The sequence below is a fragment of the Perissodus microlepis genome, chromosome 8 (assembly GCF_051167445.1).
Source record: "Perissodus microlepis isolate ML-2025 ecotype Zambia chromosome 8, ASM5116744v1, whole genome shotgun sequence".
NCBI lineage: Eukaryota > Metazoa > Chordata > Actinopteri > Cichliformes > Cichlidae > Perissodus > Perissodus microlepis.
This window is the reverse complement of record NC_140468.1, coordinates 29,069,053-29,084,960: the sequence shown is the minus strand read 5'-3', so window position 1 is coordinate 29,084,960 and position 15,908 is coordinate 29,069,053. Positions and strand designations below refer to the sequence as shown.

At 41.9% G+C, this 15,908-nt stretch overlaps 1 protein-coding gene across 1 annotated transcript in view; it reads left to right on the top strand.

Moving 5' to 3' along the window:
* The window catches only part of LOC146382171 (signal transducer and activator of transcription 5B-like), a 40,937-nt gene that overhangs the window by 8,661 nt on the left and 16,368 nt on the right, over nucleotides 1–15,908 (top strand). The window contains exons 5-13 of the mRNA XM_084938521.1: nucleotides 548–725; nucleotides 7,386–7,516; nucleotides 8,596–8,747; nucleotides 11,048–11,203; nucleotides 12,261–12,440; nucleotides 12,538–12,625; nucleotides 14,396–14,518; nucleotides 14,640–14,732; nucleotides 15,229–15,435. Coding sequence (XP_084794647.1) covers nucleotides 548–725; nucleotides 7,386–7,516; nucleotides 8,596–8,747; nucleotides 11,048–11,203; nucleotides 12,261–12,440; nucleotides 12,538–12,625; nucleotides 14,396–14,518; nucleotides 14,640–14,732; nucleotides 15,229–15,435 — 1,308 coding nt within the window. The remainder of the gene's footprint in view (nucleotides 1–547; nucleotides 726–7,385; nucleotides 7,517–8,595; nucleotides 8,748–11,047; nucleotides 11,204–12,260; nucleotides 12,441–12,537; nucleotides 12,626–14,395; nucleotides 14,519–14,639; nucleotides 14,733–15,228; nucleotides 15,436–15,908) is intronic.

Genomic DNA, 15,908 nt, shown 5'->3' with positions numbered 1-15,908 from the left:
CAGTTGCCAACTAATAATATGTGAAAGCGCTTCTCGCTTTGTTTTGGTCATTAGTATGTTCAAGATGGAAATCACGCCAAAAGACAGAGCAGAATGATACATGTGCAGACAGTTTGACTGTGATATGAAAACTTGACAGTCCTGGGGTCGATTGATCCGATTAAAAAGGTGTTTTCAGTTTGAAGCATACGTCCCCAAACAAAAATACAGAGGAGTGCAGAAACATCTGTATGTGCACTTACTCTGTAGGAGTAACATTAAGTTCATCAGTAGAGCAATAAACAATAGCATCATACTGACTGCATTATTTCATGCAAAATAAATAAATAGCAAATTTATGGGGAAAGGTTTGTAGTTGGTACATACAGTTTCACCAGAAAGCACGCCATCCCACATCCTACTCACCCCACTCAATGTGTCTTCCTTGCAGGTGTTCATATTCAGTTATCTTTAGTTATTGTCATACACAGAAGGTGTAAATAAGAGTTTTGGGAGCAGATTTTGTCCTGATTTTGTTTTAAGCCCTCATCATCTGTTTGGTGTGTAGGCCAGCAGTGGAAGTGGGAGCCAGGCCATGGACACGCTATCACAGCGCCACCAGCAGATCAACCAGGCCTTTGAGGAGCTCCGACTAGCCACACAGGAAACTGAGAATGAACTGCGAAAGCTGCAGCAGAGCCAGGAGTACTTCATCATCCAGTACCAGGAGAACATGCGCATTCAAGGTAAGCAGGAGAGAGAAACACAAGTGGTAAGATAGTAGAAGAAAATAAGCCCACCAGTACAACCGCAACCATTTTAGATTTGAATCTATTCTTTAAATTCTGCTGGTTTTCCCACCAGAACACAACAACCTGTAACTGTTTGCATCACACTCGGAGCTCTTTCTCCCTATCCCTGTCTCTCTCTCTTTAGACAATATGCACAAAAAGTTAATTTACTGAAGACAAAAGAAAACTACAACCACATTTCTCAATCAAACATAAACAGCATATCAGATGTTTAAACAGAGAAAATGTGTAATTAAAAAAAAATATCAGTTCATTTTAATTAGACTCTTTGGACTTGAACCTAACCTGCTCCGGAGCAGCTATGACCTTTACTGGACCATCGCTCTGACCTCCGTGAATAACAGGAGGGCCCAAAGTCTCTTTCACATCAGTGATAAATTTTGTTATTCTAGTTCTAAAATTTAATATATGATCCTAAAACAGGACACCTACAGTGTACTTGCTGACCTCATATTAAATTTGTGCTAAGCTGAAATTCTTAAAGTTGAGAGAATCAGAATCAGATCTTGGAAGCGCCACGCCAAAAAACCCGTCACAAATAGTGTAAAATTGTAAAGACTTTCATATCTCATCATCTACAGCAGGGCTGTCAGGATTTACACTGAGAGCCACATACAGCTCGATTTGATCTGAAGCGGGCCGGACTCGTGACTCTGTTTTCTGTCAGTGTAAAGAAGTCACATATTTAACTGTTTTTCTACATGATGAAGGTAAATCTGCTGTGACAAAGAAGGAAATCTGTCAGCACGACTCTTTGGACTGTACGAAATAAACGTGTAAAATTACAGAAAATGTTCTGGTAGCTCACTGACTGTCCAGTTTTTTTGTTTTTGTAGTTGTAAAAAAACTGAAATTTCAATAGAAACTTTTCTCTTTTTCACAAAGTTACATTGTTTTTATTAGAGACAGAGCTAAGTGTTGCAATTTGGCATTATTTTGTGAAAGTTGAAATTTCTTCGGTGTTGAATAGCAGAAATGAGCCTTTCTTGTCAGAGGTACCGTATTTTTTGGACCATAAGGCGCATTAAGCAAAACAAAGCAGTCAGATAAGTCAAACTTTCCTCAACTCATTCTTCGTGCTTCCTCCACTTCTGTACCATTGATTCATTAATGCTGTACTCTATCACAGCCGCTCTATTCCCATGTTGTTGCAGTATATTAATGACTAACCTGGTATTGTGGATGGATTATCTCAGTTGTTCTCCTGAATGAAGTTTGGTCCGCATCCTGCCATGCGATTGCATTTGTCTCTAACCATCAGGAACCTTCACGTTAACTTTTATCGAGTGGAAAAGTGTTAGCGTTCATCCTGCAGCTTCACTGTTTATGTTATGCTAACATAGCTGTGTCGCTAGCGATCACGTAGCACAACATTATATACCAGCTAGCCCAACTTCAGTAACCTTACAAACGTCACTGTTTAGTTTTCTGTCTTCATTTATGTTTGAAGTGACAGCAGAGCTGTACGTTTGAATTTTTCAGAAATCTCTCAGTCAGAACATGCTATATCATGTTTAGGTGGAAGCTAGCGAGCTAACTTCCTGCTAACTTCTAACTCTGTTAAATGTAATAAATCCTGTTTTCATGGATGCCTGGATGTTAAACTTAATTGTTACACCTGGTAAAGCAGCAACGCTGATCATTTTATTAAGGTGAAATAATTTAGTCAGTTTTTAACTCTCAGTGATGCCGCAGTGTTCGTTTGACTTTGGGACCTGAATCTTACGGAGTTTAGGACCCAGATTCCTCCGCGAGGCTCCTGACTACCTCCTGACTGTGGCAGCCGTAATGCTCCAACAATCCAACAAGCGGTGCGGCTTCGTAGCAACCAAAGTCGTACTAAAACCTTTTTGGCAGATTTTTGAGCGCCGTGTAGCACATGAAATCGGTTCAAGGTCAGTAAGCACAACCAGAATTCATACATAAGGTGCACTGTCGATTTTTCAGAAAACTAACGGATTTTAAGTGTGCCTTATAGTGCGGAAAATACGGTAATTTGGGGGGGAAAGAAACCGCGACCGACAACACTGCACACAGCAGTGGATTGGTACGTATTAAGCAAGTAAATAATGCAGAAAAAAGAGATTTTTGATGGAAATTAAAACAAACTGAGAGAGAGAGCTGTGCAGGAATTTATTGAGCTGAAAGGAAGACAGCCAAGGTAAGAATGAATTCATTACAGTGGGTTTCAAAGGCAAAATGAGGCTTTGGTCTTCTTTGGCTGCTGGTTCAGTGAATTTTGGTCATTGTGATGAAATCTGCAGTTTCAGAATCTGTCAGATGTCGGCTCTCAGAGCCTGACTGCATGGCCATGTACACCTTGCCGTGCTTTGTGTTTACATCTTCTTGTGGAATCTGTACCTCCTCTTTAATCATTTGCTGGTTTAGCTGTTTGGCGGATGTTGACATGGTTTTGTGGGCTTTTAGCTGAGATTCTGATGTTTCTGAGGATATCACACGTCTATATTGGAATAACAGATCTGACGGTACATCCTGTTAAACCACATGTTCTCCCTCTCGCCTCGCTATCGGTGCCATTGGGTTCCAACAAGTTAATTGTTTAATTACTTTGTGTGGTATGAATGTTTCATAAGACATGGGACAAGACTCGGAGGCCCATCTGCATCTAAAGCAGCGGTCCCCAACCTTTTTTGCACCACGGACCGGTTTATGTCTAACAATATTTTCACGGACCGGCCTTTAAGGTGTCGCGGATAAATACAACAAAATAAAACCAGTACTGGTACCAACAAAAGAAGATTTATTCGTGACCCAGGGAAAGTGAGTTAACGATAAAAATGATTAAAAACAAAAACAAAACAACAACAATAAAAACCCTGAAAAACGTAAATTTCATACCGGAGCCTCAACTCTCTACCAAACGACTCTTTCCATGGCCCGACGGTTGGGGACTGCTGATCTAAAGGTCAAAGGTCACTCTTTCGAGGATGCCAATGTTCACATTTTGGACAGAGAGGACAGATGGTTTGAAAGAGGAGTGAAAAAAGCATCTATGACCACTGTGAGCGACCATCTTTGAACAGAGGGCGGGGCTTATGACACCAACTGTCTGCCATCTATAATCCAGTTTTGAGATCCTTCCCAGACGCCTTAACACCCACTCACATCCTGGGCCTTCTGACCTCAGGAAATCACATAATAGGGTGGGGCCAGGTTTCACAGTGAGCTCACCTGGAACCCTGGCTGATTGTGACCCGCACCCGCTTTCACACCTTGGCCCATGTGATTAGGTAGACGATCATTAGGGGGGCCTTTGTCCCTCTTTGGGGGGAAACTCCCACTAGGTTTAAATCTGGGACTCTCCACCATTTGACCTTAGAACTGAAGAAGCTTCTCGGATGAGAGGTGAAACATCTTCAAGCAACTTAAAGAATTCAGATGCTTTTCTTTCCAAGCTCCTTCGGTCATAAGTGAGGTGTTTATCGCTATGTTATCACCCACACAGTCTCCATTATCACAGAAATGCAGCCAGATGCTGCTCATTTTACATTTTCGCTCGTTTCTTCACTTTTTCCGACACGCGAGCATTTAAATCTGGCTCTCTGTGTGCCTGGCCCGTACCGCTGCACTTGCTTTCTTGAAATGTCTGCCACCTTTCCTTCTTTCACATAATGGTATGATCCCAGTCTGTCTTTGCGTGTGATTGGCTGCATGGTGTGACCATGAAAATGAAGTCCCGTCCCTGTTTGCATGGATTCTCAGCAGGGCTGAAGATGAGGTTCTGACATCACATGCCGTATATTAAAAATGGACATATAAGATTATCTCGCAGGCCGCACGTCTGACAGCCCTGATCTACAGTAATAATTAGAGATGGTCGATCCGATATTACGTATCAGTATCGGTCTGATACTGACCTAAATTACTGGATTGGATATCGGAGAGAAATAAAAAATGGAATCCTCTCACAAAACGCGTTACTTGGCGTAACCCAGCTCGGCGCATCGGAGCAGTATGTGTCACGTGATAGAGCGGCTGTTGTCTGCGAGACGGCGGTCTGTTGGAGCATTTGGAGCCTCGCTACATGCTTCCTAACCGGGGCATTTCATCTCGGCGAAAACTATCCCAGAGAAGTAAAGCAAGTGTGTAAGTTCATCCCTGAATGTTTGCAGAGTATTTCCATGTTAAGCTTAACAACTGATATATGGAGCCACAGCTGGACTGGCCATCGGAGTTCCATATTCAGGTGAAAAGGAAGCGATTTGTCCTGGACTTCAGCTAGAATTAAAAAATGGACACAAAGCTGGAGTTATTCTGTCTTTGCTGCGCAGTTGCATCTACTTTTCTCATCCTCCCCCCTCCCTCTCCTGTTATTACTTCAAACATGAAACTGATCAATGATCAGCTGATCGTCTTTTCTCTCTTGTTTGTTTATCGCCCACTTTGAGCCAGAAAGAGGAAACCAGCGGTTGTCGCGCTAAAAAAACAGCAGCATGTTTAAGCTTGATCAGCTGTTGTTAGACTTTATTTAATATTACTTTCTAGTATCAGCTGATGTTTGCTGGAGCCACAGCTGTAAAGCTGCTGGTCATGATGTCGGTTTGGATATGTGGTGAGAAACATGAAGATGAAACCAGGAGATGTCCTTACTGAATCATCAGAGCTGAACAGGTGATGGAGAAACAGGTTCACCTTTTAGGTGACATGGATGAGTTGAAGTTATGAACTGTTTCTGAGAGACTAATAACACCAGGATCCTTTTTTATGTAGCTGACAGCTGGTAGCTGTGCAGGGGCGGGTCTAGCAAAGTGTTGCCAGGGGGCAGGTAGGGCATTAACAGGGAGAGGGGGGCACAAAGAAATACTTTTCTTTGTTATGTCATTTAAAAACTTTGAATAAATAATTATCTGAATCTTACAACAAAAGTGGTCATCTGATTAAATGTATAGAAGTCCATTACTGTGTATATAGTAACTGTTAAGTCTAATATACCCTAGTAAGCTATAGTACTTTTTCCTTTGGGAAGGTACCATCTGTGCAGTCTGCAGCTCTGTTGAAGAAAGATGTTGAATCTATTTAATTATTGTAGAAAAATAATTGATTTCTGTGCATTTGTTTTACACTTGCATTAAATTAAAGTTGATTACATCGATTAAGGGCGGGGGTGGTTCCCTAATATTTTTGCTGGGAGTTGGCAACCCTATTAGTTAGGTAGGTAAGTACTCTTTAAAATACCAGAATAGGGAGGATGGTGTAGGTTTAAATTTATTAGATTGATCAGTGTTGCTGAACTATAAAATGTTTTGGGTGTATTTTTTGCATACAGGTGTAACAGAATAGCTTCAGTCTCTTCTTTTTTAAAACTTGAGTATGAACTCATACAAAATGCAGCAAGATATTTATAAAAAACTGTTTTATTGATCACGAAATATATCGGATTCATATCGGTATCGGCAGATATCCAAATTTATGATATCGGTATCGGACATTAAAAAGTGGTATCGTGTCATCTCTAGTAATAATATTGTCAATGATTCGGCTCAGGTGGTAGAACAGGTTGTCTGCCAATCAGACGGGTGGTGGATCTTCAGACAGCACTGAATTAAAAACAGACATGATTCTGTCATAAAACTGTCATGCACTCAGGAACACTTGCAGAAGTTGTCTGTGTGTTGTTGTCTCTGACTCTATTGGTTGTTTCTTATATAGCATGTTTATACCCCTTTAAACCCCAACCCATCGCCGGCGACAGGTTAGGGTTTAAAGCAGGAGTGAGCAACTCCCGGCCTCGAGGGCCAGTATCCTGCAGGTTTAGATCTCACCCTGGGTCAACACACCTGAATCAAATGAGGAGTTCATTACCAGGCCTCTGGAGAACTGCAAGGCATCACACATTCATACATGTCCTGAGGTGCTAACATCTGCACACATTCAATGATGGGTACATTGAAGTATCTTTTCTAAGGATATTATCGGATATTAGATATACAGACTGAAGCAGCCAGGAGTTGAACCACCAACCTTTGATTAGTAGATGAGCTGCTCTACCGAGGCCTTTGAAATAAAGGCGGGAGGGACAACACTAAACCACATACTGCAGCTGTTCCAGCAGCACAGCTTCATAGAAGAGTGCAGGTGTTGAACTGCCTGCAGTCCAGACCTTTGACTGACCCGAAACATCTGATACACCATGAAATGAAAAATATGGCAAAGCAGCGAAAAGCCTCTGTCAGAGAAGAAAGGGACAACAGTCCTCTCTCTGAAGTCCAGCGTGGTTTTTGTTTTTGGTGGTTTGTTTTGTTTTTGTTGTTTTCAAATTCAAAATGAGCTAATTTTTTCATGGATTTGCTCAGTTGAAACATTTGATTTATATTCTTTGTTCTATTTGTAATAAAATGTGGATTTAGATTTCCAAAACATTGCGTTCTGTTTTCATTTAAATTTGATAAAGTGTCCTAACATTTGTTCTATGATTTGTGGTCATAAATTGACTTAAATCTTAATCAGCTGTCAGTGACTAAGTAGCAGCAGGTTTATGGAAACAGATGCTGCGTCACACAGACATTTGTACAAAGCTGCATGTGTTGATTAATTGTGATCGTGTTTAACATCTCCTACGTCTTGCTTTGTCAGCCCAGCTCAGCAGCTTGTCTTCACTGCCTCCAACTGAGCGCACCCAGCGGGAAACAACCCTGCAGAGCAAGCGAGCCACTGTGGAGGCCTGGCTCGCCAGAGAGGCCAGCACACTACAGAAATACAGGCTTGTATGGAGACACATCACACATGCACTTCAGAATGGGTATCAGAAGATCTCTCTCCCCCTCCCTCCCTCCCTCCCTCCATTTCTTGTTGCTCTTGGTATCTAATCAGGCAATCATTTGGCAGCAGCTCAGTGCATTTAGTTGTGTAAGCTAGGGTCGTGCTGTGTCACATCCACGGTAATGCCAGTATGAAAATACCCCTGATATAAAATGTTATACCATGATATCGTTGATATATCTCGCGGTGCGAGGAGACGAGCTGGGGCGCGTCTGAAAGAGCTGCAGCAGCCACATCCCTGCAGTGACTTTTACTACCTAAAACAGCTTCTGCTTCAGCAGCCTGTAGCAAAGCACAAGAAACACATGCAGATAAAATACAGTTGATACTTGACCAAATGCAACATTTTCTATACAGGTTGTGTAAGTGCTGTGATAATCTCTACAGTTAAAAAATAACAACAATGGAAAAAATGCTGTCTCTGGTTTGAAGACGACTCCCACGGCCCATTCAGCTGCTGTCAGATCTCTGCTTAGATCTGACCACGTGCGCTCAGCGCGATCATACTCCTCAACCATTGTGGGCTAGAAGGAAAACTCCAGTGTTCCTGAAAGGAACAATTGTCTTTTAAACTTTAAGCCAAAATTACAAAATAACTCCATTAGGCCTGTGTGACTCTACATCAATAAATATCAGCCTAATACAATTTATAAGGCAAAAACTGAGCTTTACGATGCTTGAGATTTGGTAGGACCACCTTTGGCTGCCAGTAGCAAAGCACCTAAAGAAAGAATTTAACACTGTTTGTCTGTTATATGTAGAGACAACACTTGTTCATCTCTTATGTCAGGAGTGTTTCTGAATGATGCAGATCAGTGAAAAAACAGTCTAAAGAACACATTTGAAAGAATTGTTTAAAGACCTTTCAAAGTCTGCTTCCTAAAAGCAAAACAGGGGAATAATGAAGGGTCAAGCTTTTAGCACACAACTATAAAAGACACATTGGTGCCATGTTAATCTGTAATTTACAGAGTTATATTTTTCATATGCACCTGTTTCTCAGTGTGTGGCTGTACTTTGGCAGGACCTGGCAGAACAGCACCAGAAGACCTTGGGCCTGCTGAGGAAACAGCAGACTGTGATCCTGGATGAGGAGCTCATTCAGTGGAAGAGGAGGCAACAGCTGGCTGGCAATGGGGGTCCTAATGAGGGGGGGCTGGATGTTCTGCAGTCCTGGTAATTGTTGTTTTACATTCACGGATTAAAATATAATTTTACCAACTCCAACAGCTGTTTTGTAATAGTGTAAACATGTGGAGAGTTGTTGTTCAGTAAAGACAGTGATTAGGATGTAACACACGAGTTTAGAAACATCATGTTGTGGAAAAGGATTTTCCCCCTTTTTACTTTGTTTAGTTTTATGCATATTTGTCACATAAATGTTTCAGGTCATCAAACAAATGTTGATGTTAGACAAATATAATCAGATATATATCAGAAAATAAGTAAGTACAAAATAGAGATGATTCGATTGATCCAAACTGACCTGACCCTGTAGGAAAAGAGTAGCTGGCACTTTAAAGCTAATAACTGGCTGTCCAGCCTCTGCAGCAAGAGCTGCAGTTAAGCGTCTGTGCTGACTGCCAATTAACCTTTCACATCTCTGTGGAGGAGTTTTGGAGTTGTTCTAATACAGACACACTGGAGGGTTTCTTCAGCATGAATGGCTGAATGGTTCGTGCTAAAGCATCTTGGTCGTATTTGACTGGATTTTATTTATTAGGCCACTCCAACTTGTGCGCAGTCTCTTATTGTTGAGCTCTAACCTTCACTGAGACCAGTGAGTCCCGCCGTTCTTTAGATGATGTTCTTCTGTAACCTCCTGGATAAGTCATTGGTGTGCTCTTTGGTTAGCCAACCATTCCTGGGAATGTTTACACCTGCTCCACGTTTTCTCCATGTGTGGATAATGGCTCTATCCATGGTTCAGTGAAGTACCAGAGCCTTAGAGACGGCTTTTTTACTCTTTCCAGACTCATAGATCGGCTCTCATCTGTTTCTTTGGATCGTGGTGTGACCTGTTTCATTTCGTCAGGCAGGTCTTTTAGGTCATCATTAGGGCTGCCACAAACAATTATTTTGATAGTCGACTAGTCACCGATTATTTTTGCGATTAGTCGACTAATCAGATCATCATCCATTGGACGTAAAACGTACAGCTTATTGCACCAGCAGCATCTGCTCTTATATAACTATCATTAGCTTACAGCTTTAAGTGTTTCAGGTCTGTGCTAACTAAAAATAAAGACAAGATGATAGTTTATTAAATTTTAATGAAATTTGCAGATTGTTTCGGTGAAGTTTAATAAACTCCTTGCTATCTAAAATATAACAGGACACCGGAGTAAATTCTGGAGCATCTCACACTTCTGATAATCAGCTGTCTGCTTGACGTTTATTCAGCTGTGTAAAAACTATAACTTTAATCTCAGCCAAACCGATTTACTCAGGAACAAATAAAATACTAAAAAAAAAGCCAAACAATAACATTTTTAAGTTATCTAAGTGACTTATATATGTTTAACCTGAGTAGCGAAAGACGGCGGTGGGTTTGAAAACGATTTGCCGGGAGTCCGGTATTCTCACGGCTCTAGTGAGCCTTGCCCCCGGCTAGCTATCGAGCTAGTGGGTAACAGACGTCTCCAAAAACGTCGGAGCGCTTTTGAAAATATGTGGTGTCTTGATAAACTGAGCAGATATTTGAGGTTTACACAGCTACATTCTCGCCTGAAAATATGTTAAACGTTTATTTTGTGACCCAGAAAGAATAATAACAGTAATATTAAAACTAACTAGCTGCCGCCATTGTTGGAAACTGAGCAGGGCCGCGCTATGAATTCTGGGATGATAGCTGGCATCCTTGTACATGCAGTGCTGCCATCTTCTGTTTCAGTCCGTTATTACACTCTTAAATCCTACTACTTATTCCTGCGTCTTTTGGGATCTTACAAAGCTTCAAACGACGCGTCGACTATTAAATTAGTCGTCGACGATTTTGATAGTCGACGTAATCGTGACTAGTCGACTAATCGTGGCAGCCCTAGTCATCATGATATAAAAGACATTCTGTCCATATTAACCCCAAGTTGCTCTCTAGTGCATCTGTTGGAGTGTGACTGTGTGTGAATGAGCACTTAAACGTGCTTGCATGGGTGAATGTTGTGCAAAGCTCAGGCGGAGTAGAATATGTTTTATAAGATTCTGTATATTTACCGTTTACAGTTACAAATAAATCTGTGAATCCACAAAAACGTATGAATGAATACAGGACAGGCTCAGACTTGTGTCTTTTTACACATTTATCACGAAAGAAACTAACTGTTGAAATTGATCTTATTTTTCTGATGTTACAAACATCTGTTAAATGTTATGATAAATGCCTTTACGCTGATGTAAAGGACAGTATCAGCGGTTCGGCCCACTCGATGTATGTGGCCGGTGATCTCTGGTGATCCTTCTGTTTCCTTGTTGCTCAGGTGTGAGAAGCTGGCTGATCTGATCTGGCAGAACCGACAGCAGATCCGACGCTGTGAACATCTCACCCAGCAGCTTCCTCTGCCGGGGCCCATGGTAGAGCTGCTGAGCAAACTGAATGCTGACATCACTGACATCATCTCTGCCCTGGTTACCAGGTGAGGAAAATTCAAACCAGATTACAGAGGCTGCATCCTCTTCAGATGTGGTCAGGAGAAACTTAAGAGCTTGATATGGTGACAATTGTAAGAGGTGGAGACTTGGCGTTGCAGACTCTTAACACCACTTTCAAACTAATTAAAATAAAAAAATATGTCCAAGTATACTGTGTAAAGAATGTTTGCAGAGAGCTGTCCATGGAGAAAAAGGCTGGTAGGCAAGATGAAGCATTGGTAAATGGACCGTTTCTTCTGTAGTGGTGTTCTACTCTGAGCACTCTACACTGTTTCTCAGCGCTTCCTAGCTAACATTCATACGCCGATGCTTGCATCCGAGAGCAACATGGGCTCAGTATCTTGCCCAGAGATATTTGGCATGCAGACTGGAGTAGACTGGGATCGTACCACCAGCCTTCCAGTTAGTGGGTGACCTGGAAGACTGTTGGTTGGCTCACAGGTGTAGAAAGGCAGTTTGACAGAGAGGTCCTGGATGGAAAAGATGTACAACAGGACGTCTGAAACTAATGATCTAGAAGCTGAAAATGATAACAAAGAATCCTAACAGTGAACGATCCACACACGGGTAAAACATCTGCTGACTACTGGAGAGTCATACGCGTCTCTCCACAACATGATGTGTCACATAGCGTAGGGTCCACCTGTGAAAGTGTTAGCTTCACACTGCCAGTCAACCAGACATATTGATGGTTGACAAGACTCAGCGCTGTGACAGACATGCCAACGTCAGCTTCAGTAAGGAGCTGGGTAATCTGAGGCTGAAAGGCCTGAAGCAGAGTATAGCCCAGAGCGGTCGTCATGTTCAGGGGAGCGTCACGAGCCTTAAGGCCCAAAGAGGAAGAGAGGCTCAGCTTGACTCCAGGAGCAACACAGCACGTCTCAGGACAGAAGACTGACGTGTGTTTGGGACCTTCGTACTTCACCATCTGTCAGTGACTTTCTGAAACATAACCCACGGTTACATACTGAGTTTGTGTCACTTAATGCCTTTGCCTGTCCTGCATGGTGTCTGTAATGTCATTATCGCTCTTCTTCACAGCACCTTCATCATCGAAAAGCAGCCGCCCCAAGTGTTAAAAACCCAGACCAAATTTGCAGCCACAGTTCGCCTCCTGGTGGGCGGGAAGCTCAACGTCCACATGAACCCACCGCAGGTCAAAGCTGTCATTGTTAGTGAGCAGCAGGCCAAGGCTTTGCTGAAGAACGAGAGTACACACAGGTGAGGCTGTACAGGTGACATAAACATGTTGTTTTAACGTCATCATCAGTGATTGCTTTGAAGAACAGTCAGTGAGAATATGTTCAATCCTAAACAGTGAAAGCAGTGGAGAAATCCTCAATAACAACTGTGTGATGGAGTATCACCAGGCCACGGGCACCCTCAGTGCTCACTTCAGAAACATGGTAAGTCTCTTTAAATAAAGCTGTTACACTTGTGCGTTTATCGGGCATTTTTGTACGTTTTTGTTCAAGCTTTTAACTTTGGTAAAAAAAATAATGCAGTAGTTCAAATGTTTAATCTGTCCTGAAAAGTCCTGAAAATAATTCAACGTTTGATCGTTTTGAAAAAGGCTCACGTTGGTTTAGTGATTTATGAAAAGAAGCAGACATGATTACGTAGTTCAACTAATATATATATATACAGCAGGTAAAATAAGTATTGAACACGTCAGCAGTTCTCTAAGTAAATATATTTCTAAAGGTGCTTTGATGTGAAATTATCACCAGATGTCGGTAACAACACTTCCAATCCAGACGTGCAAAGGAATCAAACCACAGATGAAGTTGTGTAATAATACAAAGTGACACACGGACATTTATTTATTACTTTACACAAATGTTGCTGATGACAGTTCATGACAGCTTCTGTATGGAGAAACCAGTCCCATCATTGCTCATGACTTTGACCCACTCACCACACAAACAGTCTATAGATCCCGAATGCTCCGTGGATCCTTCCCACAGATTCGGCTCAGGTGATTGGCTGGGCCGTTCCAGCAGCTTTACTTGATTTCTCTGAAACCAACAGTTTCCATTGGCTGTGTTTGTGATCATGGTCTTGCTGAAACATCCATCCTTGTTTCATCTTCATCATCCTGGTAGATGGCAGCAGATTCTAATCAACAATGTCTCCATTCATCCTTCCTGGAGTTATACTTAATGTCTCAGTGCTGTACGCTGAATAAACAGCCCCCCACCAGGATGCTCCCACCTCCAGACTTCAGTGTTGCTGTGGTGTTTTTGGGGTGAAGCCACCCAAACACGGTGTGTTTACAGCATTCAAAGAGTTCAGTTTTGGTCTCATGTGACCAAACTATATTCACCCAGCATTACACAGACTTGTCTCAATGTTGTTCAGCAAACTTTAAACACACTTCAACATGTTTGTCCTCAGCAGTGGAGTCTTGGTGGCTGAGTGCCTCACTGCAGCGGTCCCCAACCCCCGGGTCTCGGACCGGTACCGGGCCGCGAGAGTTGAGGCTCAGGTGTGAAATGTTTGGTTTTCAGGGTTTTTATTGGTTTTCAGTGTTATTTTGTTATCGTTCTTATCGTTAACTCGGTTTTCCTGGGTCTTTTCACGTGTGTTATGAATAAATCTTCTTTTTTTCGGTACCGGTACTAGTTTTATTTTGTTGTATTTATCCGCGACACCTTAAAGGCCGGTCCGTGAAAATATTGTTGGGCATAAACGGGTCCGTGGCGCAAAAAAGGTTGGAGACCGCTGCCTTACTGCACTTTAAAACCATTGTAGCTGCTGATTCCCGGTGATTTGTAGCTCTCCATCAGCGGCCCTTTGCAGTTGATAATTTTTTCATCTGTCGGTCTGAAATCTTGTGGGCAGCAACCACAGCGACACAGCACAGGTTAAAGATGGTACACGTCTCCTTTTCTTGACCAATGTTACTCTCAAACTAAACACAGTTGCTATGGCACAGTGCTGTGAAGTTTAGAGTATGCATAAATGTTGATGACTTCGGACATAACAGAAGATGTAAATGTGATATATGCATGTTTTTATTGTCTCTTCAGTGTGACTGCATAGAGGAAATCCATCTGTAACAGATCCACTCTGACAAAATAAATAATGACAGACTGAATGTGATTATGAGTCACAACATTTACTATAATCAGATAATCTGGTTAAATGTTCGTGTGTGTGTGTGTGTGTCACAGTCACTGAAGCGGATCAAACGCTCGGACCGTCGAGGTGCAGAGTCCGTGACAGAGGAGAAGTTTACCGTTCTGTTTGAGTCCCAGTTTAGCATTGGGGGCAACGAGCTGGTCTTCCACGTCAAAGTAAACCCCGTCTCCGTGTCTGATCTTTTATATTTAGGAGTTAAACATGAGCAACATTTGCTAGAGTAAACTGGAGTTCAGCTTTCATGATTGAATTGTGGTGTGTTTCTGTAACCTGCAGACTCTGTCCCTGCCTGTAGTCGTCATTGTGCACGGCAGCCAGGACAACAACGCAACAGCTACGGTCCTGTGGGACAACGCCTTTGCTGAGCCGGTAGGTTGGTCGCCCCTCGTTGGCCGGTGACCTCAGTGCCCTCTTTAATGTTTGAGTACAATTTGTTGTTTTTCCTCTGCAGGCCACGACAGCAGACTTGTGATTGAAGAGCAGGCTTTGAGCTGTGATCAAATGAATTTTACAAAAAATTCACATGAACAGCTTAAGAATTACAGCCTGTATATTGAATAAGATTTAGCTGAAATGCCAACAAACTGGGGGTTCTGCTGAAGGGAAGGCCTCACGCCTACAGAACTATGTTCTGGACAGACTAATGATGCTATGGAACCTGTGCCAGGCTGACCATTAACCCATCTCGTCCTGTTTCTTTCTGCCATAGAGCTCCACTGCTGTCCAAATACTCGGACGTGTCCTCACGCAGCCTCAGTGTTATTCTGTGACCTGGAATAAATCCACATATTTTGAAATAAACAGTGAATATGTGGAGACAAATAAAATGCAGTTGGAAGCTGAACTTTTTTCCTCCTCTCATCAGGGCAGAGTGCCGTTCATTGTGCCAGAGAAGGTGCTGTGGCCCCAGCTGTGCGAGGCCCTCGATATGAAATACAAGGCAGAGATGCACAGTGGGCGTGGCCTGTCAGACGACAACCTGGTCTTTCTTGCACAGAAGGCTTTTTCAAGCAGCAGCAACAACTCTGACGACTACCGCAGCATGACCATATCCTGGGCCCAGTTCAACAGGGTGAGTCCCTCCTCTGACTCTTTTTAAAAAAAAAAAAAAAATTTCTTAAGCTTTATTTTCATTTTTAAATGGGAAAACAAACAAAAACAAACAGAAAGCTCACAACTATGGGACAGAGCAAGTATCAACAAATAACCACAACATGGCAGGTCATTGTGACCACAGAAGCAGTCCCAGGTGCACGCAGTGTATCTGTGCCTTTCAAGGATAACCTCAGACATCCGAAAACCAAACACAGAAAATACAAGCATCATAATAATAATGATAATAATGATAATAATGATAATAATAATAATGATAATGATAATGATAATGATAATAATGATAATGATAATAATGATAATAATGATAATAATGATGATAATAATAATGATAATGATAATGATAATAATAATGATAATAATGATAATAATAATGATAATGATAATGATAATAATAATGATAATAATAATGATAATAATGATAATGATAAT